The sequence below is a fragment of the Trematomus bernacchii genome, unplaced genomic scaffold (genome assembly GCF_902827165.1).
Source record: "Trematomus bernacchii unplaced genomic scaffold, fTreBer1.1, whole genome shotgun sequence".
NCBI lineage: Eukaryota > Metazoa > Chordata > Actinopteri > Perciformes > Nototheniidae > Trematomus > Trematomus bernacchii.
This window is the reverse complement of record NW_022987477.1, coordinates 1,287,337-1,314,316: the sequence shown is the minus strand read 5'-3', so window position 1 is coordinate 1,314,316 and position 26,980 is coordinate 1,287,337. Positions and strand designations below refer to the sequence as shown.

The following is a 26,980-nucleotide window of genomic DNA, read 5'->3' as shown; positions in this document are numbered from 1 at the left end:
TACATACTGATATACACCTGAACATCAGCAGGAGAGGACTCTTTAAAGTAGAGACACTACACACTGATATACACCTGAACATCAGCAGGAGAGGACTCTTTAAAGTAGAGACACTACATACTGATATACACCTGAACATCAGCAGGAGAGGACTCTTTAAAGTAGAGACACTACATACTGATATACACCTGAACATCAGCAGGAGAGGACTCTTTAAAGTAGAGACACTACATACTGATATACACCTGAACATCAGCAGGAGAGGACTCTTTAAAGTAGAGACACTACATACTGATATACACCTGAACATCAGCAGGAGAGGACTCTTTAAAGTAGAGACACTACTGATTATACACCTGAACATCAGCAGGAGAGGACTCTTTAAAGTAGAGACACTACATACTGATATACACCTGAAACATCAGCAGGAGAGGACTCTTTAAAGTAGAGACACTACATACTGATATACACCTGGACATCAGCAGGAGAGGACTCTTTAAAGTAGAGACACTACACACTGATATACACCTGAACATCAGCAGGAGAGGACTCTTTAAAGTAGACACTCCATACTGATATACACCTGAACATCAGCAGGAGAGGACTCTTTAAAGTAGAGAGAATACATATTGATATGAAGCTGGAAATGAACATAATGTCCTCTTTAGTGTTCATGTTGTGTATTTTATAATGAAAGCTCTTCCAAATGAAAAAAAATCGAATCTAATTGTCACAAAATATCTCACACTGCCACAGTAAAACAGTTATAAACTCATCTTCCAAATATGGATAAAAGAGAAGGATCCTAGTTGAGTGGAGAGCACAACAAAGGAAGCCCGGGCTTGGATCCAAATTAGAGGGAAGATGAAGATATGAAAAGATCAAACCCGAGATGAGGAATGAGAAAAAAGGGAGAGGAATTGGCGAACGCTGACATCCAGCTGAGCCTCACTGAATCAACTTTTAAAGGCGATGTAGACTCGAGGCAAAAATCGCCTGCAACTTACTCTGGGAAATAATGAAAAGAATCAAGAAAGAGCCCACACACAGAGTAAGTGTATATATCTATATATATATATCTTCATTTATTTTAATATTTAAACCCACTAAAAGTTGTCAATACAACTTTTGAATGAAAGGCACAGGAAAAAATCAGACAATGCTGATATAATACTCAAAGAAAACAAAGAAATTACAGTACAAAAGTGGACAGTTAGTTACGCACGTACAAATCCCTCCAGGTCCTCCATTCAGAGGAAATATTTCTGACACAACAAAAGGAGGGCGAGGGGGGGGGGGTTCAAAACCAGAAATCCATTAGCCAAACTTGTCTTTATTGCTTTTCCTCATTGACAAGTTTAACGTCAGCTCCCAGGGTCTCGCACATTACAAAAAAAGCAACTGCTGTGCTTTCCAGTTTCCCCCGAACATGGAGTGGCTCATAGTTACTTGATTATCTGTTGACCGAGCTACACACAACTCCACTGGGCCTGATTCACAACATCTAAAACAGATGAAATACATAACACACAGAGCCGAAGAGGGGTTTTTCTTTACGGGAGTTAAGACCTCTCATACTCCATTACCAAACAAGCCTGTATTTGTGATTTAATTCGTTGGTCCGCTGAGTGTAAAAACAACCAAAAACCGCTAAGTGGTGCTGAGCGTTTAAATATTAAACAAGAGATTTCTGGGCTGCAACATTTTAAAAGCGCAAATTTGGGATCCCTTTTTGAACATTGACTTGATGGAGGTTAGTGCGCTCAACACCAGCGGGAGGCGTTTGACAGTGGGATTCATTTATCAATTAAACACATTTAAGGAGAACTCGACACTCGAGGCCCGCTGCTTTGCTGTTATTGTGTTTTCTGGACCTCTTAAGAATCACTTCATTTCCCTCTTTCATTAAGTCGAGATGTTTTTTTTAGCAGAAAGAAACATTAGTTTATTATATGGGAGGTCAACAAAAGCAGAGGGGGTTATTATGGGACGTCTTTGAAATCAGCCTGCCATCTTTTATAGGATTGTGTACACATTGCTTTGGACAGCTCTACTGGGGAACAACTGGAGGGAGAGGTGCTGTCACTGTACTGCTCAGGTTCTTAATATTACATATAGCCTCTTTGGTATAGGCACATCTGCATCAAGGGACCACTGTCCAATATTTCCCTTCCTTTTCCTATGTGCAGCTGTCTCACTCTTCCTATTGGAAAGGAACAAAAAAAACACTCAAAAAGATGATTGCCAACTGGAACCTGGAAATCAAGTGATTGATTGGAGTAGCAGGAAATTAGACTTCTATAGCTGTCAAGGGTTTTCTTTTGCTCCCGCATGAAAAAACCAACCCCCCCCCCCCCCCATCCCGACCCCCTGCCTCTCCTCTCGACCTGACAGCAGGAGATTCATGCTGCTCCGCCTTCCCTGCAGCCATGCTACAGCGAGAGAAAAAGCCATGGCACAGCAGAAATGTGACGCACCAGTATGCTTAAACTCAGCCCTGAATGAAATAAAGAGAGGTCCTGGGTGCGAAATAAAACAGATTCAATGTTATAAAACAGCAGTTCAGGGGGGGGGATGTGGTCTGTGCGACGTCGCTGCCCTTGTTGCTAGGATACTCTGGTTTGCGGTAGCTCGAGTCCAATGTAGTGCGAGTACCAGAGCCCCTTTTCCCCACCCCACGGATGGCAGCCCACCCTGGGAGAGGAGAGGTCGCCTCACCCCCCTCTCTGCCCTGGTTCTGAAGAGGCCACACTCCTTTTCACCACAGTCAGGTGAAAGCTAAACTTAAATCTGCTTTTCATGTTTGGATTCTTACACTTCCTGATGCAAGACCCTCTGACTGCACAAAGGGGAGCGAATGACATCATGTAGGAGAACCAGGAGCGTGAGAGTTCGGAGATGAAGAGCACAGTCTCTCTGGGGGCGAACGCCGACTACGTTCATTACCTGGCGGTGACGGAGGAGGACGAGGCGGCCAGCTGGGTGAGGTATTTCCCGCAGCTCTTTGGCCGCCTGGAAGCGTCCGTATCGCTTTTTGGGTCGTGTGCACTCGTCCAACAGGCTCTCCAGCTGTCCGTCTTTGGCTATGTGGGCGGGGGGGTCGTGGAGGAGACCCCCTGTGGTGCCCCGCCACGTGGCGTAGCGCGACAGCAGGTTCTGGCACACGGCGTAGTAGTTGTGGTCCACGGTGACCCGGGTGCAGAGCGAGTCTTTGGAGAAGGACAGGCAGGCCTCGCGGTCGCACTCCTCGAAGCGACTCTCGTACCACACGTCGAAGTTCTCCGGCTTATCTGCAAGGAGACAGGAGAGGGGGGTCAATTAAACTGCAATTAAAACACAATGATCAAAATCAATGTCTTGTAGGGCTGTGCGATTATGGCAAAAATCATAATCACGATTATTTTGGTCAATAATTGATATCACGATTATTAAATATGATTATTCATGACTTTGAAAACATCTATTTATTGAACTTTTAAATACAAATAATAATTTGAACAGTATCTTTTTAACTGGTGATTTCCCTGAGCGTATAATTCAACTGAAAAACCAATACAAAAATAAATTAAATAAATGATACATTTATATTTACATTTAAATAAATAATATCAAAATAATAAATACCAATAAACAAGATCAACAAATATTTTGGAGTGCACTTCAACAAGCTACTAAACGTATGTAAATATGATAAATACAAATACATTTGATCAAATATGTTGCAGTGCACTGTCACAACCTAGCAAAGCAAAATAATCGTTTTTTTCGATTATGTTGTTTTCGTAATTGTGGCAGGCAAAATCGTAATTGCGATTAAAATACGATTAATTGCACAGCCCTAATGTCTTGGTTCTAACACAGAGCACATAGCATATAGGACAGATAACCAACCGGCAGTTTATAAGTTATAAAACTTCTCAGATATTCCTTTTCTTTAACTGTTATTAAAATGTCAAACAGCTATAGGTTGAAAACTGATCTTGAAAGAATACACCCAACTGTTGGACAGCATATGATTAGTAAGAAGAACTATTTTAGTAAAGGTTTGTGCAAATTATTAGCCAAGAAATCAACGTGACTAGAAGGGTAAGGTGCCATATTCGACAACCCAAGGGCACTAACGGGAAATTCTTTTTTCCCTGCACACAGCTCATCTGCACTTTTATTTGACAGAAATGAACCACTTTCCAGATTTATTGGGCAAATAAAGATTATTTCTCAAGCTCATTTCCCACAGCTTTTCCTCTTTAGGGGATTGTGCCGTGAAAAGGAGAGAGCCAAGAATCTAGGAATGATGAGAGAGCGATCGGTTTGTGCATTAAAACGATCGATAGTGTTGTCGGGCGGGAGAGGAGGGGGCGGGACCCAGAGGACGCAAAGACGTAATCAGCGAATCAGCGTTTGTAATGCACTTCTCCTCCGGCTCATCAGAACGACTCAATCAAACATCCAGCGCTGCCCTGTTAGCAAGGGGCCCCTGTGGCCCCCCGAAGAGGAGGGGCACATCAACCTCAATCAGTGAAGGTGATGGAGATGGATCTGAGTGCGTGTGCACGAACACGAGCGCACACACACATGCAAATAGAGACGTTAGCGCGGCAGCAGCAAGGTGAGGTGAAAGCAATTAATGTTTTAGAGCTGGCCATGCATCAAACCACAGCACTGATTGACAGATGGCATCGGGAGAGTGTTCCTACACGCACACACACACACACACACACACACACACACACACACACACACTGACAGAGAGCCTAAAGTGAACAGAAGGGAGGGGAAGGTTCAAACTCAAGGACGACGATGAGCACAGCAGAAAAAGTACTTTCAACTGCAAGAAGTCTGAGGTCTATTTACTTGCACCCCAATCCGCTCTGTTCTGCTCTTACAGCTGGCCCTAACAAAGACGGAATATTTCCAAAGCAAATGAAATCATTTCCAATTCAAATGAGCGGGGGCCACCTAGCCTCTCTCGCCTCTCTCGCCTCCTGCACCCTTCCATGTTAAGGAGCTCGGGTCAGACTTGTATACATTCACCTCACACTTCTTCTCCTGTCTGCAGCGAGGAGGGACACCGGTCTGAAATGCTTGTTAGCGCGGCCTTACTTGCATTCAGGAGTACGAGCATGTTTTTACAAAGCAACTCCGGTTAGAGTGCATTATTGAATGTGGGAGAAAGAAAGAACAGAGTGTGTGTGAAGTGTGTTTGCATTGTGCCAGGGAGCGGAAGAGAATGAGTGGAAGTGTGTGTTGCATTATACAGCATGTGTCTCTAAAAAAAAAAAATAAACATTCACTGGGGGTGAAACCATCCTCAAACACTATAAACTCAATGATGGGGAATGGGTTCTTCCGCACCACTGGACTGTGCAAACACAACTTGAAAACACAGTTTTATCTCGCTGCATCCCATATGAAGGCCCCGGACAAGAGGGGTGTGTATTTTCATGTGTCTCTCTGCGTGTTTGAAGATCAATTGGCTTCGGTTACGACTGATGAGATCACACACTTTAACTCGCCTTCAATCTCGGCCTCTAATTGTAAGGGATTGGATTTTCTGCTTGTGGAGCCTCGGGGAGGTTACGGCGCCTATTTCCTGTCCGACACGTGGCCGTGACCTCGTAATATTCATCATTACCACCCTCTCCTTTGTGCTGGGCAAACACACACACAAACAGATCAGACACACAAACTGGCGGTAGGCACGTAAACATTCTCTCGGATTAGACTCTGAATGGCCGGGGTAAGCAGCTTGAGTCGCCGGGCTCTAAATGTGTCGGCCAGACAAAGAGAGTCTCAACCTGGATTGTGCTTCTGGACGTTCAAAGGGCTACTGTAATGGGGGTGGAGAATTGCACCCACTGGCAATAAGATGAATAAGTTTAAAACACGGCACACACACAGGCGGAATCACAGAGAGAAACTAAGGGAAGGCCTTGACGGGGCACACTTCGAGATGGGCGGCGAGGAGCGGGAAGGGGGCAAAGGGGCACACACACACCACCACACACCACACACACACACACCACACACACACACACAAACACACACACACACACACACACACACACACACACACACAACACCACACACACACACACACAACACACACACACACACACACACACACACACACACACACACACACACACACACCACACACACACCACACACACACACACAAACACACACAACACAACACACACACACACACAAACACACACACCACAACACCACACACACAACACACACACACCCCGTACACCCACACACACACCACACCCCACACACACACACACACACACACACAGCACACACACACACACACACACACACACACCCCCCCCACATCACACACACACACACACAACACACACACACACACAACACAACACACACACACACACACACACACACCACAACCACACACACACAACACACACACAAGTTTATCACTGTAATAGGATTTCTGCAGGAGGGGATCAATCTAAAGGCCTGACTGGGTGGTCCTTGTGAACGTATCCCCCCAGGACTGTAGCACACTGCCATCCTGCTGAGGGTGTTGTATGTATAGCTTACTCCTTCTTGTATGAGGTTTAATTCTGAGAGGGCAACAACTCGGGCACGCAGAGATGGCTTGTTTATCCGAACTTTTGCTTTGATTGGGACGCGTTGTCGGAGGGGTTGCTGGAGGAGTGGTTATTCTAGAAGAAGAGGGAGAATTTGAGCATGTGTAAATTTGCACACAGCCTTTCAGTCCCCTGAGACCTCTCCTCGAAGCTTGCACCAGAAAGTGCAGTTGATGGTTGAGACATACAGCGCATTGTTTTCTACAGAGTTCAACATGTGGTCAGTGTTTAGAATCACTCTGAGGCTTTTGAGGAACAACTACTGCATGAGAAGACAAGCGAAGAACCGGTGCTGTCAAGTTATACGTACATTTACTCAAGTACTGTACAAGAGATCCTTGTACTTGACATGAGTATCTCCATTTTCTGCTACTTTCTATTTCTACCCCACTACAATTCAGAGGTAAATGGTGTACTTTTCCTCCACTACATGTATTTAATACCTTTAGTTACTTTACAGATGTGGATGAATGATGTGAAATATAACCAAGTGTTAAATCAGACTTTAGTTCCACCTGGAGTAAATTCACAAGCTACCCTGCAGTATACAAAGTCATTCAAACTAGCTGCACCTTTACCAGCTTTGAGAACACTTTCATGATCAATCATTATAAAACATATAATATATATTATTCTGAAATGGACCAATCTGCACAATGACTACTTTTACTGTCGCTACTTTCACTATATTTTGATGAGAATACTTTTATACTTTTACTTGAGAAACATTTTGAATGCAGGACTTTTACTGTGACAGAGTATTCCTACACTCTGGTACTTCTACTTTTACTCAAGTATAAGATCCGAGTACTTCTACTTTTACTCAAGAACAAGATCCGAGTACTTCTACTCAAGTACAAGATCTGAGTAATTCTACTTTTACTCAAGTACAAGATCTGAGTACTTCTACTTTTACTCAAGTACAAGATCTGAGTACTTCTACTTTTACTCAAGTACAAGATCTGAGTACTTCTACTTTTACTCAAGTACAAGATCTGAGTACTTCTACTTTTACTCAAGTACAAGATCCGAGTACTTCTACTTTTACTCAAGTACAAGATCCGAGTACTTCTACTTTTACTCAAGTACAAGATCCGAGTACTTCTACTTTTACTCAAGTACAAGATCCGAGTACTTCTACTTTTACTCAAGTACAAGATCTGAGTACTTCTTCCACCTCTGCTTCAGTAATTTGTAGAAGATGTAGTTTTAGGGTAATGTAAATACTGTCCTGTAAAAAGGAGCATGTACTTCCTCTGCATCTCCCAGCTGCGGTGTCGCCTAAAGGTGTAACCCACATGGAATCGTCATAGCAACTGGGGAAATAAGAAATCACTGGCAGACATATGGACGTAAACACCCACACATACAGTACAGGAGATGTTAGTACTCACTCTGCTTGATCAGCCTTTTGTCTGCCACCAGAACGTTCTCCGCGTCGACGACGATGACCTTCCCGTCGCGTGGGCCCGACCGCGAAGTTATCGAAGCTGACGTCGAGCAGGTAGAGGGCGAACTCAAGTCGTTGTTGGTGAGCTGCTCGGCGATGTCCATGAGCTGACGCGCCAAGTCTACCCTCTTCTCCCAGGGCGCGTTGTAGAAGCTCCACAGCTCCTCGCCCACGTAGTTGACAGCCACCATGCGCCCACACGCTCCCAGGTACTTGGCGAACGGCCACCCTTCGTCTGAGGGGAAGCTCTGCAGGAGGAGAATCACAGGAGAATGTTGTTTTTAGAAATAGATAAAAGAAGCGCTGTAATGTAGCGTTGGCTGAAAGAAAAACCAGAAATACCCTGTTGGATTTTTTAAAAACGCTAACACATTAGTGCGAGGACCTTCGCAGTGTCAGAAAACATTTGTTTGACTTGCACAGTATCTAAATAAAGAAAAGGAAAAGAAAAGAAACCCCAGACATCAAACACAGAGAGCTGTGGGCAGCCGTGGGGAATGTTTAAAACACAATGCTAAGCACAACGGTGGAGAATCTGCCAAAGGATCACATGAATCCGAGCCAGCACAGGTTATAACGGATTAGATTTAATAAAAGCCAGTTTGTGTTAAACCCACCCCCCCCCCCAGCTATGAGCTGATACACTCAGTGCTTCCAGAGAAGTGATGGGAGGTGATTTGTGGTAGCAGCAGTTAGCAGGAAGCCTCATGTGTTGTGATGCAGCAGCGGGGCGATTTAAACTGCTGCATGATGTTTCCAACCGAGTTAATGCAGTTTGGGCGTGTTGACAAGAAAACCCCGTGTATTACAAGGTTAAAACTGATTAATAATAACAAGGTAGTGGCATCACCGCTGCAGACCCTAATCTCTCTCAGATTCCCTCCATTTTTTTTAAGCTCAAACAAACACAGGCAGCCATTATGTGCAATCGCTCAAAGTCAAATGGAAAACTTAAATGAGTTGGCTGTGAGGCAGCTGCATCGCGTTGCTAAGGGACTGCTTTCTGTATGTCTGCTGCTTCCCTCCCTCTCATGAGCTCAGGTGACTCACGCCCTCCATACATCACTTTCTTTTTCTACCGCTCCAAATCCCCCTTTCTGGCAGCCCACAAGTGATAAGCTCCCATCTTTTACAATAAACCCCCCTGCCATAGGGCCCCTATCTCTCTCCATAAACACCCGGCCATATGCTAGTTTAATGATAGCCCGCAATTTCTATGTAACAAATCTCTCCTAGGCTGCTGTTTCTGGCAGGCAGCCGCCGCACAGACAGAATCAGGAGTTCATGTTTCACAGGAGCCTCAGTACCCACCCTCCCTTTCCGAAAACTCGGGTTGCATCGGAGATAAGGCAGCGAACGCACCGTGTCACTCCAGGTAAGGTGTGAACTACTATGACTGTTGAGTCTCACTTTACACATGGAGGTAATTTAATACTTCGCCAGCCTTCAATTCATGTCCAGAGGGGGGGTTTTAAATATGCATGGCTGCCCTAACTCCCTTTAAATTTTAATGCAATACAAATTATTTAAAAACATACATTTTAACCCACCCGCTGGCCAACCAGCTGCTGTATCTCAAAGAAAACAGGTGGACCTCTGCCACACAGAGGCTGTGGTGCAAAATGTGACAAAGAAATCACCGCGGATATGCTGCGAAATGAAATTAGAGCCACATTGAGTAGTGTTTGGACATTTTGTCTCAAACCACGCTGCTCTTAAGCTCCCTTATTACATCTCTTGACTGGGATTTAATTTTCTGAGTGCCAGAGTTGGGAGAAGCACTCAGATCTTGAAATGTACTTAGTTACTTTAACCACTGCTTGAACACCAAAGCATAGGATCCCCACCTGTGCTATCGAACACCTAAACCCAATTAATGCATTGCAAGGGGGCTTTAAATGGACAACAACCTTGGAAAACAATACTTTCACACTGTGTCTATACCATAGGTGGCTCTTCTGTTAGATCCTCCACCAAGAGAAGGGGGGGGGGGGGGACAATTATAAGTTACAGTCTTATCCGAGCCCATTTCCCTGAGGTGACCCAATCAATTGCAGGCCAGACAAAAGTCTTTCCAGGAAGCGCTGCCGTCTTCCAGAAGCCTGTCTGTCTGTCCGAGTCTGTCGTACTTACACTTGGCAATGATTCACCTCAACCTCCTCGGAAAAACCTCTTGTCTAATAGCCTACCTCTACATTTTCTGATATAGCAAACTTGACAGGAAGGGGAATCTGAGGAAGCAGATATGTCTCGAAAAACTCTTTTTCTAAAAAGGAGAATGGTGGGCTGACTGACTGCACTCCCAAATACTGAGCGTACGTGTATCCTGCCAATGGGCATTCCTACACAGGAGATTTTAGGATTAGTGAATTAACAGGCTAAATATCTAAAATGGCTTTCTGATTTTTTTTTTAAGTATACACAGATTAGGCTGGATCAGTTGGATCCCTATTAGGCCCGCCAATCTAAGCGGCTCTCGGTCTTGTTGACAAAACTTAGCCTGTCCAATGTTTCGGCTTTGTAAAACATAAAAAGCCACCCTCTCTCTCTCTCTCTCCCTCTCTCTCTCTCTCTCTCCTTCTCCTCTGGGTGGGTAAATGTGTTGGAGAGGAGAGAACGACAAACAGAAGAGACAAACAAGACTGTCTTTCACTTCCTCGCTCCAGTGGACAGGAGGAATAAACCAGCAAAGACCTGCCTGCTAAACACATCTCTCTCTTTGTTGTCAGGTTGCCGCCTGAATGGGAGGAAAAGTAGAGAGACGGCAGATGGGGGGGAGGGAGGGAGGGAGGGGAAGGATGAATGCCCTGAGGCTACTTTCAGACACTGTCAACGGCTGTTATGAGAACGCCTTCATGTCTGTCCGGCCCTCGTCCGCGGGTCTTAACAAAGATGTCGCTCATTCTCCACGTCAATTAGCGAGGGCTTGACAACTCATACCTATTTTTATGAGCCTCCTATATTTAATATGCCCAAAGTCTAAAAAGTGAGAGCTACTTAACAGGCAGACAGTGTCCACAATTATAAAAGTGTGTAGAAAACCTTCCTTTTTTAAAGATGACTATGTTTGTCCTCCTGAGTCCTACATTTGATGGTATGTCTTCTATTGGTTATTGTATTTTTTACTGTTGTATTCTGTATCTATTTTACTTGCATTTCACATTACTTATTTATAATTTGCTTGTTGTTAACACCGTTATCTATGTGTGTTTATCTGTAAAGCCAACCAATGTTGTGCTATTTAAATAAACTTTGATTTGATTTGACAGCGTAAGCATGCACATGGAAGTGGGCATCATGAGCAGCATTCAGATTTAAAATGGCCCAATGCAGAGCCGGATAAATACTCCACAAGTCCAACCAATCATTCTCCCTTAGTGCGCTTTAAACGGTTACTCTGCAGAAGTCATTAACGTCCGCAATGAGGCGTTGAGGAGGGGGGGGGGCTGGAGGAAATAAATTGGAAAGCCCAGTCTCCATGCATGTGTGTGAGCTTGCATGTGTGTGTGTGAGCTTGCATGTGTGTGAGCTTGCATGTGTGTGAGCTTGGATGTGTGTGAGCTTGCATGTGTGTGAGCTTGCATGTGTGTGAGCTTGGATGTGTGTGAGCTTGCATGTGTGTGAGCTTGCACGTGTGTGTGAGCTTGCATGTGTGTGAGAGCTTGCACGTGTGTGAGCGTGCACGTGTGTGAGCTTGCATGCGTGTGGCCTCACAGGTAGGGAGTTTTAAAGTCGTCTCTCGATGTGATTCACAAATTGCTGATGGTGCAAATCTGCCAAAGTCACATCTCAGCGACTTTTACGGCTTTAAAAAAGGTCTTATCACTTCTTGTTCCTGTCATTGGATAAAAAACCTTTTATCTCCAGCTTAGCAAAACCTTTGACTTATAGAACCTCTTTTTTTGTACGTTTTATGGCATTTCTTGCAGTGTTACAGAGACGGAAAGTGAGAGTGGGAAAACAGGATAGTCATTACAGACGACCTCACAGTGACTTCTAGGTTCAAGTCTGACTAATCTAATCTTAAAGGTTGTGTCAGTGCACTAGAGTAGCCTTGATTTAGGGGGAGGGGGGGCTTTTTCCCCACTCCCCTCACTGTAATACAACAGACACACAGGCATCCTCTTGGGGGGAGATTGGAGAGGGCTGAAATGAAACAGGGCCACAGACAAATGGGCAGCCTCTGGAGGAGAGGATGAAACGAATGGAGCGAGCGGCACAGGAACACACACCTGCGTCCTGACATCTGCTGACAAAGGCATGCCCTTCTACTCAGCCACTCGGGGGAGGGCGTGGGCGTGTGCGTGTGCGTGTGCGTGTGTGAGAGAGAGAGTTCAAAAAGGGGCTCTTTGTGTGTCTGTGTGAAACTGTATCCAAGTGCATGTGAATGAGAACATGCAACGTGACCAGGGCTGATAACAACCTCCATTCAGTGGTCGAGTAAACATGAGCGGCTCCCGAGATATTGCCTTGGCTGGTCTGCAAAGAACACTGGTCCGTCAAATGCAGACACACACACACACACTGAGCGGTGTTTATACAAGATTTATAAAGAACGAGTTGGCTTCATCCTTCAACCACAACTCCTCACAGCAGCAGGGAAATTAGTAGTTTCCCACAGAGGTGTTTCATGTGTGTGGCTTGTTAAAGCTTTGAGCAGGGTGTGGTGGAAAATTCTCAACATTTTCTGTCCTCTTCAAAATCCCACTGCATCACAGCAAACAAGTTGGGACAGGACTCGGCAAGAGTGCAGGGATCAAATGGTAAAAGTTGAGGAAGCGTGGCGGACAGATGCTACGTTCACAACAGCACAGCACAGCACAGCACAGAAAAAGCCTTTCAACCCCCGATGTTACAAAATGAACATTACTCAGCCTGTTTATCAAAAGGGGCTTAGCGCTAAGAAGGAGACACATCTGCTCCGCGACGCTTGAAACGCTGCTTTTCTGTGCGGCTCTCCTGGTGACCTTGTGTGTCTGGAGGATGGAGGCGAGCCCCGTCTGGCATTCTGCTGGACATTTAAGTTTAAAATCCAGTTGGTTAGTTCGCAGCGAGAGCTCAGGCCCCACAGGGTAGCCGGGCTCTAACTCCTCGTTCTGGCACACATGGCGCGATCCCTTTCTTCCCGTATGCTGCTGTTTCTCCTGCTAACCCTGCTTTCTCTCCCTCGCTTTGTTCCACCCCCAAAAACCTGCAATACAGGGCAGTGATGCTGTCGGTTCCAGACATGCAAGCCAGGAAATGCCTAGTCAGAGCAGCGAGCTGAGGAGTGTGTGTGTGTGTGTGTGTGTGTGGAGGAGAAAGCAGAGAAGGGAGCGATAGAGACTGTTTGCATCTGAATCTGGAATAGGCCCGGCCTCTTGGTTTAGCAGACATGTGGTTCAACGAGTGCAAAGTCAGTCTGTAGAGCTGGCAGCCGTCTTGGGAAAATCGTTGAATGAATAAGACGGAGAGTAGAAAGGACCGCTGATGTGTGTGTGTGTGTGCGTTTGTGCATGTGTGTGTGTGTGTGTGAACACGAAGAAGCTCAGATGAGAAATCAACATCTGGAGGTCACTTGGAATACCAAGACCATGCAGTGTTCCTCGATATGCATTCAACAGAGCTACTGCTATATACAAATCTCCCCAAATGCATTCATCTGCACTTTCTACTTCAAAAATGTGGAGCTGGCTATTTCAAGTATGGCGTTAAGAGAGTATGGAACAGATGAGTCTTGAGGAAGGGTAGAAATGTCATTAGTAATTTAATTAATTAATGTAGTGTGAGTCTTGAATAGGTTAAGTTTTCTATAACGACTGGTTAGTAATATAATAATTGATTGGTTAAACTGCATCTAACTAACATTTGGGACATCCCTAATCTCCACTAGTTTTTGACACATGTTCATTAAACACATAACAGACATTTGAATACATTTCAACATGTGAATTGACTTCAATTTATGTCATTTGTGGCTAATGTTGACAGACTTTCAGACTTGTTCATCGATGTACTTAGTAGTTAGTCAAAGTAGGATGATGGCTATGAAGAAGCTGGATATTGTGTCTACTGTATGTGAAATGTGAAAATGCCAAGCAGGAGTTATTGGATTTCATTCTTGCTCAATGCTTAATGAAGTACTTTACTTCGTGTACTTAATTATCGGACAGCATGACAGGTCGTAAGGGTGAGTCTGCAAAGAGAGGTGAGGGGAGGACAGCAGAGAGACGGAGGACTCTTGAAGCCCTTTTATTAAACTTAATTCGACATCTACAACCGTGGGCAGATATGTGTCTAAAGCCGTGTCGTGTCAGCACACACACTAAGTATCAAAAACTAAACTTCAGCACCGGTGCTTGAACAATTCCCGGGGGTAAATACTGCCATGTGCAGCACGAAAGAGCATGCACATGATTCAGTGAGTTTGCATGCAGTGATAGAAATGGGTTAGCTAAGTCTTAGAGAGAGAATGAGAGCACATGCATGCTGCTACACAGAGGTGGGAAGAAGAGGAGTACAAATACTTTGTTACTGTACTTAAGTAAATGTTTCTGGTATCAGTACTTTACTCCACTACTTATTTTTCTGACGACTTTTTACTCTTACATTTTGAACACAAATACCTGTACTTTCTACTTCTTACATGTTGAACACAAATACCTGTACTTTCTACTTCTTACATGTTGAACACAAATACCTGTACTTTCTACTTCTTACATGTTGAACACAAATACATGTACTTTCTACTTCTTACATGTTGAACACAAATACCTGTACTTTCTACTTCTTACATGTTGAACACAAATACCTGTACTTTCTACTTCTTACATGTTGAACACAAATACCTGTACTTTCTACTTCTTACATGTTGAACACAAATACCTGTACTTTCTACTTCTTACATTTTGAACACATACCTGTACTTTCTACTTCTTACATGTTGAACACAAATACCTGTACTTTCTACTTCTTATATGTTGAACACAAATACCTGTACTTTCTACTTCTTACATGTTGAACACAAATACCTGTACTTTCTACTTCTTACATGTTGAACACAAATACCTGTACTTTCTACTTCTTACATGTTGAACACAAATACCTGTACTTTCTACTTCTTACATGTTGAACACAAATACCTGTACTTTCTACTTCTTACATGTTGAACTCAAATACCTGTACTTTCTACTTCTTACATGTTGAACACAAATACCTGTACTTTCTACATGTTGAACCCAAATACCTGTACTTTCTACTTCATCATTTCCTGGTCTTCTCTAAAGAAGAGGGACCAATGAAAACGTTGTCATGTTGCCGTTGTTCAGCATGGAAACATTCCTTAGCTAACAATGACATTATTGTTCTATTAATATAAAGGGAGGTCAGGTACTCTTTAAAACAGCTGCTAGTTATGGGTACTTTTTACTTAAGTACATTTCAAAGCCCTCTTTACTTTTACTTGAGTAAAGAAGTTTAGTCAGTACTTCTACTTTCACCAGAGTATTTTTAAACACGAGTATCTGTACTTCTACTTGAGTAAAGGACGTGTGTACTTTTGCCATCTCTGCTACTACAAGCTATGCTGATAGCTGCTAACAGAAACCCTTTGCCGACCTGAACTGGAGCCACCTCCTAAAGCCCCCCCCCACTGGAAGAGGAGGAATGCGTGGAGTCACAGTTGCCGGTGGTGTTGACTCAGTCTAGGTGGTATCGCCGCCCACATGGCAGGGGAGGAACCCGAGAGAAGCTTGGCCTCAGACCTGAAGGGCTGCGGGTTTGAGGCCTACATCAAGGGTGGTGTGTTTCAGAGCCTGTGCCAATTATGTTGGAGGAAGTCGAGGGGGGGGGGGTGTAGTGATCCTGCTGCCACTGACCCTGCCCTCTGACCTCTCTGCAGAACACACACACAACTTCCCCGACAAGCAGCAATTACAACTAAAAAAGTAACCTAATAAGAGGCGTCCGTCTGTGACCAAAACAAGCGCAGTTAAATCCACTTTAAGATGCTTCAGCGTATCCCTGACCTCTCATATTTTCTCTTAAGGTGCCTGACGCTTTAATGCAGTGGACGATTTTATTACTGCAGATGAGCTGATGTGCTAAAAAGCATATTCTTGCTCTCACGACATTAAGCTCTCTGCTCTCGCAAGTAAAGAACGACTTGTTCCTGATCCGTATTGGCCTTCTTAAGAGAGTTGTGAATGGAGCCGGACTCGTTTCAGAGCTGCGTCTTCTTCAGGAGTTTGGGTGGCTTAGGCTGTAACAGTAGGAAGCTGGGGGGTGGGGGGAAAAATCTAAAAAAGGAGCTCGGTATTGAGAGAGGGGGGGGTTCAGCCACAGGCATTTACCTAACCAAACACAGCTGTCATTCGTGTGTGTGTGTGTGTTTGGAGAGCGGGAGAAAGAGAGAAAGGATTATGGTAACACAAGCAGTCTGGCTCATTCAAATGAGGGAAAACACCACAAGGCTCTGGTTTGTACAACACACACACTCGCACAAACCCTCCTCCCCTTTCCACCGGGGCCTCCGTCCAGCGAGGGGAAGCCAAGAGAGGGGAGTCGGGGCCCAGATAACTCCCTGTCTTATCCTAACAGGATTCAGTCTGTACACAAAGGCCTATAAGAATAATGAAAGGGGGTTTGGGAGCACTTGACGCAGGGTTAAGCGGCGTACACAACCTCCTCTCTTCTGCGCTGAGAGCGTCCCAATCCCCCAGACCCAAAAACAAAAGGTCCTAATCACAGAGCAGCAACTTAAACACTATTTACCGGTGGACCTCAGCCACTGAGCGGCCGCAGAGACACAAGGCCGCACTTAAGCCGGGATAGCATGCCGTGATCTGGGATTAAATGGAAATAAATAAAACTACAAACAAAAAACAGGCTTTGATCCTCTTTGCAAGGAGGCATGACCCAGAGAGTCAGATCGTAAGATTGCAGAGTTTGTTTCCAGACGATTTAGAGACGTGTGCAACTGTTGTCAGAACATGCCCATGAGAGTTTTATCACAGACATTTTGTTCCATCTATCTCAGCTTGCAAAAGTCTCATTTTGCACAAAGATGTAACCTCTATAGACACGTTGTATTATGAATTGTGTGCACAGTCCCACAAACGACTGCCTCTGACACAGTCATGAAATACATGCATCTTACTCTTGTGTTGCAGATGTGTAAAAACATATCGTTTTGGTTCATCCAGCCTCTTTATTTGTATTATTTAAACACTTCTTGACACCCTCCATCCCCAGTTGTACTCCTAGCTAATGTAGTCTGGTTCTGTTTACGACTTGTTTAATTGTATTTTGCTATTAAATATGAATGAAGGTTCAGTAGGTCACGGTGGAGGAAAGTTACCACCTTAACTTTGTGCCAAGAAAAAAAAGAAGAATTCATAACATTTACTTTGGCTCGGCTTCCCAAAGCGGATAAGCATCGTAATAGATTATGTAGAGCCTCATTAAATCAACAGCAGAGAGGCGTCCCCACTACATTTAGAAAAATTCAAACTGCTGGTGTGTTTGCTCAAAGCACTGTGAATATGTACACTCACATTATGCTGCTGTCAACAAATCTTAGAAAGGAACAGGAGATAAGGTCATTCATCTCTGATTTAGTATCAGGTGTCAGGACGTGTGTGTTCGGGGAGAGAACAGACGGTGTTACGCGAGAGGTTTGTGTCTTTGTGTCAGGTGAGGGTGGTGTTGTGAATAGAAATGTAGATAATAATAGTTTAGATGCCAGCATAGTGAACCCAGAAATGTTGAATACCCCAAAGTTCTATGATAGGAATGTATAGTACGAGTCCCCAGCACATCGAAACTGCTGCAGGCTAACCTGCATATGTTGGGCAATTTGCACAATTAGCATATGTTCTGTCTATTAGCATGATTTACCATTATAGCCTATGGGAACAGTAGTTCAAGAAAATGGCTTGGCCGACTTATGGAGTGGTTTTTGGAGACATTTTCGGTGTTAAAAATGCAGTTGTAACCAGAAAATGCCAATAGTTGTACTCCGTGGGCTGATTTTGATACATTTTGGGTCGATTTGGAAGATTTAAGGAACTTTGGATCAGACAGATTGCCTTTTTTTGTACATATATGTCCACTTTCTGGTTAAAACCGGCATTCTTTATCCTGAAAATGTCAGCATCCTCAATAACCTCCAAAATTGTCCGAAGCGGCCAAGTCATTTTTTTAACTATTAACACATTGTGCCATTCATTTTAATTAAGGTTACTTATGCTAACTGTGCAAAATGCCCAACATATGCACGTTAGCATCTGGCAGTTTCTACGTTCTAGGGACCCATACTATACATTTCTAACATAAAATCGTGGGGTTCTCATCATTTCTGGGTTCACTCTGCTGGCGACTAGACTATGGGGTGAGACGGTAATAAAAAGGGGGGAGACGGGCATCTGGAGATCTGAGTCTGGAGGAGATGACCGAGTTAACCTCGCAGGCCTGTCATATCCTATTCTCAGCTTCACTGAACAAGACAGGGCTAAGGACCAAAAATGTTTCGGCTCAGTCACATGCTCCTGGCAGGCTCGCCGAGCTTAATGATCTGGAAGGGAGGACTCGGCTAAATCGAACTAATTTAAAAGTTGGGGGGCCAGATGTACTCCATCAAACCCCACCATCACCTGATGAATCAGTGAGTCATCTAGCCGAGGGGGAGAAGCCAAGGATGGCAAATCAGGTTGGAAGATTAGGGGGATTTATTGCTCACTTTTCATGCAAACGAAGTTACCGTCGAATGAGAGGTGAAATTAAACAGCATCATGTAATTCCTCTGGTTGGCAAAGAGACAACCGCTTGACACCGGGAGATTTATCACAGTAACAGAAAGAGATAAGATAAGTTGGCCTTTCCAGGCCAACTTATCTTGTAAAAAAACTGAATTGGTTAAGGAGAAATAAGAGAGAGAACAGATGAAGCTGCATACGGAGCCTCTCATTGCACAAGGATTTTCTTGTTTGTCCGTCGTCATTCTGTCTTCCAAAAACAATATTCCCCAAAGCCAAATTGTATTCCACGTGACACAGTAGTGGGGGTGGTATGTGTATGTGTGTGTGTGTGTGTGTGTGTGTGTACTGCAGAGCACACACAGAAAACGCATTGTTGGACGGACCCACAACAACACAGCAGATTGTTTCCCACTGACAAAGGAGGTCTCCTTTCTCATCGTGAAAACAGGGCCGATTTACTGCCCGTGGCTTCTGAAGAAACAGAAGCGATTCTAAGAGAGAGTGCAGCTCGCTGAGCAGACGGCGCAGAATGTTATTGACATTTTTTCGACTGTATGAAGCCAAAAGGAAGAGATGGGAGGAAGAAACCCAAAGCCACAGCGCTGGCAGCCAAACACATTAAGTAAATGTACTAAATATAGCACCGAGTGATACTGGTCTCTTCAGAGGTGTTTAACTATGAATCTGCGCTTGACAAAAAGTTGAAATAAGGATTAAATCAATTGGATATACATTCTACATTTTGGTTCAAGTATCACTCACTGCAAGGTGTTGTAGTACAGCACGTCTCCTGTTCAATCTCTAAAAGACACGCCATTAATTCTTTATGGTCCACTGCTGCCCAACCTTGTGGATCGGAGAGGGTCTCTCTGCAAATTTCATCCTCATACTTCGAGTTCAGTGATGCCGATGAAGGCGCTCTGAATCTCTGTCTTTGAATGTTACCTCTCCATTCCCCCTGACCTGCTGCAAACACACACACCCTCCAGTTGTTTCTCATACCCGCCGGTCACAAGTTCAGCGTGAGATCAACAATTCATGAGTCCCTGTAAACATGCAAAGGCTAAGAGCGCCGTGGACAATGTGTGTGCATCATTTGTTAGTGTGTGAGATAAAGATGAGGGTTAAAGGGGGGGGGAGGGTGATTCACCGAAGCCTCTGAACTGGGGCATAATGGCATTCAAAACACTGATGGAATTATCTGGCCGGAGTTTGTGGAGCGCACAGGATAATATAGAAGAGAATGACTCAGACAGAAGAAAGGCAAAATGAAAAAGAGAGGAAGGGGGAGGACATGTGACCACACAAGGCTAATCAGATTTTATAGATCGTCTGGACTAAAAGGCTGAGTCTTTTCTTTTGTCCTCTGAATGCCTGGAGGTGTCCGGCGCTATGTGTACGAGGGGAGGGGGGTTGGAGGTCAGCATAAGTTATTGAATGTCGGCGCAGGCCATGACCATTGTTGTTCTGACGCGGCCAATGTCAGACTGAAATTGAAATTGATTGGCTGCTTGTAAACCAGAGAGAGAAAAGGGACAAGGACATATATGAAATACAACGCTTTGACATGCAGGAGGACTATTTAGTCAATGTCAGATAAGAGATTTGTAATGTTTCTGAACCATATTATTATAAGAACAACTTTATCAAACATAAAATGCTCAAAAAAGGTTAGCAAAGAATATTAGGACTAATAGCATCACATAGATATCTCTCCACGTGTCGTCTACCACAAACCAAGAGAGTCCAGTGGACACAGACGTATATCAAAATTAAAAACAACTTGGACCATCTACAGATGCATTCTTGAATTATTCAAAACTGCCCTACATATAGTGTTAAATATGCAGTATTGCAGTGAGACAAAAATCTCTCATCTTTCGGGAGGCCACAGCTCTTAAACCCCTCCTCTATTCTAAGCAGAGGATGATTCGTGCTCCAGATAGCGGCGGACATGTAGTCCTGATGCAGCCGAGAGTTTATGGGAGGGTGTAACGGCTGGCCTCAGATCTACGGAAGAGGAAAGGAGAAGGAGGATTCCCACCCTGTAATTTACTGGGGGCTTTGAGGGGAGACACCCTGACTCACTTTGTACTGATGCATACGCTATCGCCTCTGGAGCCTTATCAACAACACCTGTGACCACAGATTAGCCGACAGACACCTTTTTATCACGGTGCAATATTTTCTTCAAAGACAGTTAAGTCAAACATCTCTCAACAAGAAAGCCTCAAATCTCTCACACACAGCTCCTGTTAAAGGTCGCCTATTATGCAAAAATATACTTTCTCATGTCTTTTCTACATCAACATGTGTCCCCTCTTCTTCATGTCTCTTCTACATCAACATGTGTCCCCTCTTCTTCATGTCTCTTCTACATCAACATGTGTCCCCTCTGTGGAAAGAGACTCTGAAAGTTTCAGGAACAAAGATGCTCTCTCTTTTTGTCCTGATCCATTTCTATAAAAACCTGTCTGAAAATGAGCTGATCAGATTTTGGCCACTTTATGATGTCATAACGATTTTTTGGCTTGTGTAACCATTAGCGAGAATCAGCACTTTTGAAACAGGGCTGAAACAGAGGGCATTATGGGATGCTGCGATGATCTGTTTGGTGTTTCAGCCAATCAGAGACAGGCTCTGTATATATCTGAGACCTATAATATATTGATGAAAAACAGTATAATAGGGGACCTTTAAGTTAAAACAGACGTTACCTGCAGTACGAGCGGCTCGGGGTTGAATGCCAAGGTTATGAGCAGCTGCATTCTCTCCGTGTCTTTGAGGTTCTTTAGCAGGAAGCTGCCTGAGTCTTTGGTCTCAGCGTACCTGCGGACCACCCTGTCCAGCAGCCTCTGAGAGGGGCAGTGCACCAGGTCTGACCAGCCCTCCACCACCTCAGGAGTGAGCAGGCGCACATCTCCGTTGATCCGGGCGAACTCAGTCTTGTACATGGCCTGGATCAGATCACAGCGCGGTCGCCCCGTCGCTCTCTTGCAGATTTTCTGGTCTATCTCGGCGAGTTCTTGATTTGACCCGAGCCGTTTGAGCACCACTCGTCGAGTTCCCTCCCTGGGCTCCCCGTACTGAGCGAAATAAACATTCTTCACATTGAAAACGTCCAGGAATCGCAGGCGACCCCAAGTTTCGAAGGACACCTGGCCGTTCATGAACTTGCGGCACCAGCTCGTGCCAAAGCAGGCAGGACACTTGTTGAGGTTGATGAAGCGTCTGTCGGTGAGCTCGTTCTTCTGGAAGGAGGCGAACAGGCTGTGGGTGTTCATCAACAGGATGACAAACAACCCCACGACCAGTAAGAGCTTCAGACAGCGGTACAGGCGGCCAACTTTGAGGGGCAAGAAGCGCAGCATGATGGGGGAGGGGAGGTTTTCAGACGTCAGGGAGATAACTTCAATGCCTCTCCGTCATGATGTAGCACGTTATCTTCTAGATCGGCAGACAGGGGCGAGGTTGGCACAGCTGCCCCGTGCCAATCTCTGGCAGAGGCAAGTGAGTCATGTTCTCCCTTCCTGGTACTTGTGTGCAACCTCCAGCCAGCAGGCCTGAAATCAAGAAGAAAAAAGGAGAAGGAAACTCATTACATCAGGAAAATCAAAAAAACCCACATTTCATAACACGGAAAAACATGGATTACAAGTGAAAAAGGTTTTTTCGCAAGGTCTGCAACTCCTTTACTGAAGTCCTAACATCCAACACCTCCTATAAAACCAAAAGACCCCACTCTGGCACAGAAATTGTCTCACAAATTTGAATTGCTTGGGTCATTTGAGAGTTTTGAGCAGAAATGAGATGGCCCACAGCCAATGCAATAAACCTGCCTGTGCCGGTTTGAGACCTTTCTCTTTGGGAAATGATTTCTTGTATACTCTTGTGAAAATAACAGAGATAAATAAAAGTATGGGGAAAGGGGAAAATAAAGTGTCAAGTGATCAAATTAAGAGCAAGTGAACAACATACTCTCCTAGTAAAAATAAGACGTGCTCTGTGAGGATGATTCCTCAGCGGACCTTCCTCCGCCGCCACAGAAGTGAAGTATCCATCACTTTTTCTTCCAAGGCACAGCGAAATAACACGCCGTCTGCATACCTCAACAGTTACACTGAGCTCAGAAATCTGCATTTATTCCCCCATCTCGCTTCAAATGGAGAAATCACGCTTTGCATTGTGAAGAGAAGTCACGCTGTGCGTAGTTTAACCTTTGATCAGAGTTGCCCTGACTCGTTTTATTCTGGCTTTGAAGTCGTTTCTTTGAAAATGGCTGGTGTCACTAAAATAACGTCTTGGTTGAGGGGGTGAGGGGGAATCTGAATACCTCTATTAGGCCCCAGCTCCACGGGAACGCATACAGCAAAACGCATCGGAGTAACGCAAACGCAACCGCAAAAAACCTTCCGCCCACACGCAATATACACCGGATTGTGTCAAGCTCCGTTTACATCCAACCGCTGGAAAAGCTGCAGTACATATGCCGAGCCTGTACGTGGCGCTGTAACTTCCTCCACAAAAGCAGCAACTTCCTCCACAAAAGCAGCGAAGAAGAATGGTTGTCATGGCTGCACTTCTGTTTATTCTCCGCGGTGGGGGCCGAGGGATCCGGGCAGAGTTTTTCGCCGGTCAACGTGTGTTAAAGTTTAAATCTTCCGGACAAAATTATAAAAGTGCCGGTCAAAGGTCTTCATTGTTATTTATTGAGCTTTAAAACAAATGAATAACGACGATATAATGATATATGATAATAAAATACACAGAGCCTGTCTCTTTTTCCTCTCTTCTCACAGCGTCAGTGTCTGTCTCATGCAGCAGCTGATCCAGTAATGATGACTCGAAACATATTTATAACTAGTTTAGGTAGTTTGAGAGGTAATTAAAATAGCTATTGTTGTTAACGAAACACATCAGCAATGATGCGGGGTACCGGAGAGGTGGGAAGAGGTGGGGAGAGGTGGGGAGAGGCGGGGAGAGGCGGGGCTATGAAACGGATGACCGTATAGGCGACCACACGGCCCCGTTGGACCCCCCAGAGCGCTCCGTTCCCAGATCTATCCACCTTTGGACCCGTTGTCGTTTGCGGGGTCTGTTTCTACGTTTCCGTTACGGCGTCGTCGAGCTTAAAGGGCTATACGCATGAGAAATATGCGGATTCAACCCGTTTTCGTCCCCGTGGAGCCTAGGCCTTAGACGTATTGATGTCAGCCGAGATGAGAAGTTTGAAAGAAAGAAACAATCCGGCTCTCAGTATAAGAACATTGCTCTATGATGATGAAGCCATGTTAGACCCCCCAATCAGCTTTTTAGCAATGAGTCTTGTAAGTCTTATAAGTCGCTTTAAGACAAGACAATGACTCGGGCCATGCAAATTAGCAATCCTCAATTTGAGCTCATTAGGACATGCCTATTAGGACAGCTGACTTGAGAGGGCATGGCTAACAAGCAGCCACACTGGTGTGATTAGCGCCCGTGTCGATGGGTGCCTCGCATTTTGCTTTCACATCGAAAGTGGTTGAGATCTAGGAAGAAACAGGAGGCCAAATCACACCAGCAAATCAGGCAACATTTGGGAACTAAATGTATTTTTAAGGAATAGGAAAATATGATTCATGCTTTTTCCTCGCCTCAAATCTAAAACTCCGGCAATGCGACTCATAGTTTACGTCTATATTTCTGATGCTGTTGTGTTTTGGTATTTTATAGAATATTCCAACTTATCCTGAACATTTGATATTGTGGATTCATGGTGGGACATGTCTTTTCTACCGTAGATATTTGCTGTTTATTATGCTTATACTTTATTCAACCTTTTAAATATGTTAATGCCTGAACACAATGCTGCTGTAACAAAAGGATTTTCCAATTTGGGATCAATAAAGTATCTATCTATCTATCTACCTATCCATCTATCTATCTACCTACCTATCCATCTATCTATCTATCTATCTACCTACCCTCTCTCTATCTATCTACCTATCTATCTACCTATCCATCTATCTACCTACCCTCTCTCTCTCTATCTACCTACCTACCTATCCATCTATCCATCTATGTCTCTCAACGGTGAGCATATGCTCTTCTTCTCTGCACTATAAATAAGATGGGGATAATGTTACATTACATCCTTTTAAATAGAAGCAATCTTAAATCATTCTCCGTATTAAACCAAATAGCTACTGTAAATCTTTATGGTAATGTGTTACAATTTCCCCAAGATATGGGTCGGCATTTATTTCATTATTAATGTTATCATCGTAATGAACAGCACACTGATATTGGTAATTTTACGCTTTCTGAATTAATCTTTTTAGAAGACGGTTATTAAATACTACTTTATATTTCACATAGTAGCCCACGTAGAATGAGATATTGCAGAAGCAAAACACGTAAGGAAAAGATGAGTCTTTATGCATTTTGTGTGAATCTGCATTTCGTTGGACAACTTTAGGCTGACTTAAACAAAATGCCTCCAGTTTGATAAATGTTGAACTGATATCCCCTCAGAATGAGCTTAAAAAACCAGCAATCAGCGTTTCCGGCAGGGGGGCGTCTTGCCGTCATTTGACGCCCTTATTCAGCTCGGACCGCCCTGAACTCGAGCCGAGGGCGTCCAAAAAAAATTATAATCTGAGAGAAGATGGAGAGTTTTTATCGCTTGAAATGACGAAAAGGAAAAAGGACAAGGACATCCCTCTGTTGGAGGGGCAAAGGAGTCTGGTGGGATTATTTTCGCCGCCAGCAAAGCGTGTTCCTGTGACGGAAAGTGTACTGCCGGCGAGCATTGACGGGGGGTGCTAGTGGAGCACGCGCGTGAACTGCGAGCGCCGGAGCACGCGCGTGAACTGCGAGCGCCGGAGCCTCGCAGCGGCGAAACTGAGGCTCCGTGGTAAACTGTGGTAACATGAAGAGCCGTTTGGGAGCCGAAAGAGCCGGCTCTCCTTAGTGAGCCGAGCCAAATGATCCGGATCACTAAAAAGAGCCGGCTCTTCTTAGTGAGCCGAGCCAAATGATCCGGCTCACTAAAAAGAGCCGGCTCTCCTTAGTGAGCCGAGCCAAATGATCCGGCTCACTAAAAAGAGCCGGCCCTTCTTAGTGAGCCGAGCCAAATGATCCGGCTCACTAAAAAGAGCCGGAATTCCCTTCACTAATACGTAAAGAGATAGTATCTATAAGGGACGGCTCAAATCAAAATTCAAGTCACGTGACACGACGTGACGTCACACAACCCTCCCCCCCTGCTCTCGGGGTGGACGTCCTCTCAGCCCTGGTCTGGCGGAAACACTGCCAGCAATAGTATTATTTAATAGAGCCTGGGAACAGTTCATTTAAATTCTGCGATATATCCATATTGAATTGGGAAAGTAAGACGCTTTGGGAGATGGAAAAAGAAGTCTGTATGGAAAACCCTCCAAAAACAACAATAGGAGCTAAAAGTATGTGTGCCTTCTTCTCCAGGGATTGAGAGGAAGCCGATTGCTTGGGGGGGGGGGGGGGGGAAACTGAATATCCTATTGTTATAAAAGATCTAAATTCAAGTAGCATTTAGCATCCAGTCGCAGCACAGACGTGGCTGCAAGACTTTGGGAGCAGATCTGAGCTTTTAGGGATCAGAAAAGGGCTCCAAGGGGACAAAACATATCCTGATCCAGGATGTGGGGATGATCTCATCTTCATCCGGAAGGGAAAGCAACGGAGAGCCCGGGCAAACTGGAAAAAGGCCTGTAATGTGGCACAAGCTGGCGGCTAACATGGCGAGGATACATGGCTTCTTCCTCCTCCTCCTCCTCCTCATCAGAGAAACCGTTAGGCCTCAATTACCTTGTGTGCGTTACCTGGATTATGTCGATGACCGTACTAATTGCCAAAGCGAAAGGATAAGCCACACGCTGCATTTAGTTTGTTAATGAGAGGCAACCAAGGTGTTCAATTGCCTGACATGTTGACAGTGAGATGCACCGATCGGCCCCTGATGGCTTATCCTTGATCCGGTTATTTTGTTAAGCATGAAGCAGGAGGGTATAGGAATTAAAATGCTACTAGTGCTTTTTAAAGCAAGCTGCTGAGACGGAGTGAAAAAGTGTGGAAAAGATGCATGGTCATTTAAGACGGGAACATGTTGCCCTTGGTAATTACCCGTTCTTCAAACACCTGCAAAATCA

General features: G+C 44.6%; 1 protein-coding gene across 1 annotated transcript in view; it reads right to left on the bottom strand.

Annotated features, from left to right (window-relative positions):
• Positions 1 to 1,061: 1,061 nt before the first annotated feature.
• Positions 1,062 to 26,980, bottom strand: part of dipk2ab (divergent protein kinase domain 2Ab) — a 29,525-nt gene continuing 3,606 nt past the window's right edge. Inside the window, 6 exon segments of the mRNA XM_034147363.1 lie at positions 1,062 to 2,990; positions 2,992 to 3,290; positions 8,021 to 8,096; positions 8,098 to 8,147; positions 8,150 to 8,324; positions 21,530 to 22,375. Of these exon segments, the coding sequence (XP_034003254.1) occupies positions 2,943 to 2,990; positions 2,992 to 3,290; positions 8,021 to 8,096; positions 8,098 to 8,147; positions 8,150 to 8,324; positions 21,530 to 22,183 (1,302 nt within the window). The 5' untranslated portion in view covers positions 22,184 to 22,375 and the 3' untranslated portion in view covers positions 1,062 to 2,942.